The sequence below is a fragment of the Apteryx rowi genome, unplaced genomic scaffold (genome assembly GCF_003343035.1).
Source record: "Apteryx rowi isolate R43461 unplaced genomic scaffold, aptRow1 scaffold_1610, whole genome shotgun sequence".
NCBI lineage: Eukaryota > Metazoa > Chordata > Aves > Apterygiformes > Apterygidae > Apteryx > Apteryx rowi.
The window spans coordinates 16,562-18,655 of NW_020447876.1; the positions used below are offsets into that span (position 1 = coordinate 16,562).

Genomic DNA, 2,094 nt, shown 5'->3' on the forward strand with positions numbered 1-2,094 from the left:
GGAGGGACAAGGGGACATGGAAGGGGACATGGGGGGACATGCGGGGACGTGGAGGGACATGGAGGGACATGAGGGACATGGGGGGACATGAGGGACATGGAGGGACATGGAGGGACATGGGGGACATGGAGGGACATGAGGGGACATGGGGGGACATGGGGGACATGGGGGACATGGAGGGACATGGGGGGACATGGAGGGACACTGGTGGCCCCGAGCGGTCCCCAGCGGGGCCCAGGCGTCCGGGTGACCCCCTCCCCGACCCCCAGGGACCTCCGGGGCAACCCCTGGCGCTGCGACTGCCGCCTCCGCTGGCTGGTGGCCTGGTTGGCCACCGCCGCTGCCACCGCCGACGCGGGGACCTGCCGGGGTCCCCCCCCCCGCAACGGCACCCACCTGGCCCAGCTGCAACCCCGCGACTTCGCCTGCCTGGCGCACGGTACGGCCCGGACGCCTGGGCCCCTTCCCGGATGCCTGGGCCCCTCCTCGGACGTCTGGGTTCCCACCAAGACGCCTGGGTCCCTCCTTGTCCTGAACATCTGGGTCCCTCTTGACCCGGACACCTGGGCCCCTCCTGTCCCGGACGCCTGGGCCCTTCTTGTCCCGGACACCTGGGTCCCTCTTGTCCCGGATGCCTGGGTCCCTCCTGTCCCGGACGCCTGGGTCCCTCTTGTCCCGGACTCCTGGGCCCCTCTTGTCCCGGATGCCTGGGTCCCTCCTGTCCCGGACGCCTGGGCCCTTCTTGTCCCGGATGCCTGGGCCCTTCTTGACCCGGACGCCTGGGTCCCTCTTGTCCCGGACGCCTGGGCCCTTCTTGACCCGGACGCCTGGGCCCCTCTTGTCCCAGACACCTGGGTCCCTCTTGTCCCGGACACCTGGGCCCCTCTTGTCCCAGACACCTGGGTCCCCCCACCCCAGACACCTGGGTCCCCTCATCCTGGACACCTGGGTCCCTCTTGTCCCGGACGCCTGGGTCCCTCCCAGCCGACCGCAGCGGGGATGGGTGCCACGGGTGGGGGCTGCAAGGGGGCCCAGGCGTCCGGGAGCTGACGAAGACCCCGCAGAGCTGCGACCCTTCCAGTCGCTGCCCTTCGCCTCGCTGGCGGCGGAGCCCTTCGTGCTGGGGGGGCACCCGGGGGTGGCCCTGGCGCAACCCTTCGCCGGCGCCTGCGCCCTGCTCGAGTGGGACCAGCTCGCCGGGCGCTTCCGGGCGCCCACCATCATCAACGGTGAGTCCCCAGCTCCTGGGGAGCACCCCAAATCCCCCAGGGGACCCCAAAAATGGCACCGAGGACCCTCAAAACCCCCAGGGGACCCCAAAAATGGCACCGGGGACCCCCAAAACCCCCAGGGGACCCCAAAAATGGCACCGGGGACCCTCAAATCCCCCAGGGGACCCTAAAACTGGTCCTAGGGACCCCCAAATCCCCAGGGGACCCCAAAACTGGCACTGGGACCCCCAAATCCCCAGGGGACCCTAAAACTGGCACTGGGAGCCCCAAAATCCCCAGGGAACCCTAAAACTGGCACTGGAAGCCCCAAAACCCCCAGGGGACCCCAAAACTGGCACCAGGGACCCTCAAAACCCCCAGGGGACCCCAAAACTGGCCTCGGAGACCCTCAAAACCCCCAGGGGACCCCAAAACTGGCACTGGGACCCCAAAAAAATCCCTGGGGACCCCAAAACTGGCACCGGGGACCCTCAAAACCACCAGGGGACCCCAAAACTGGCACTGGGACCCCCAAAAAATCCCTGGGGACCCCAAAGCTGGCACCAGGACCGCCCAAAAAACCCAGAGCACCCCAAAAATGGCACCGGGACCCCAAAGAACCCCCAGGGGACCCCAAAAATGGCCTTGGGGACCCTCAAAACCCCCAGGGGACCCCAAAAATGCCACCGGGACCCCAAAAAACCCCCAGGGGACCCCAAAAAACGGCCTAGGGACCATCAGCAGATGGTGACCCCATCCCCAACGTTCCCCCATGTCCTTGTCACCATGGGTCGTCACCATGGGTCATCACCGTCACCGTACGTCCAACGTCCCCCATGTCCTTGTCCCTATGGGGTCCTCACCGTCACCCTGTCTCCAGTGT

At 67.4% G+C, this 2,094-nt stretch overlaps 1 protein-coding gene across 1 annotated transcript in view; it reads left to right on the forward strand.

The window, feature by feature from the left end:
* The window catches only part of LOC112963139 (leucine-rich repeat LGI family member 4-like), a gene marked incomplete at its 5' end in the record, with an annotated part of 11,623 nt that overhangs the window by 4,446 nt on the left and 5,083 nt on the right, over positions 1–2,094 (forward strand). Inside the window, 3 exons of the mRNA XM_026059903.1 lie at positions 270–439; positions 1,065–1,229; positions 1,921–2,029. Coding sequence (XP_025915688.1) covers positions 270–439; positions 1,065–1,229; positions 1,921–2,029 — 444 coding nt within the window. The remainder of the gene's footprint in view (positions 1–269; positions 440–1,064; positions 1,230–1,920; positions 2,030–2,094) is intronic.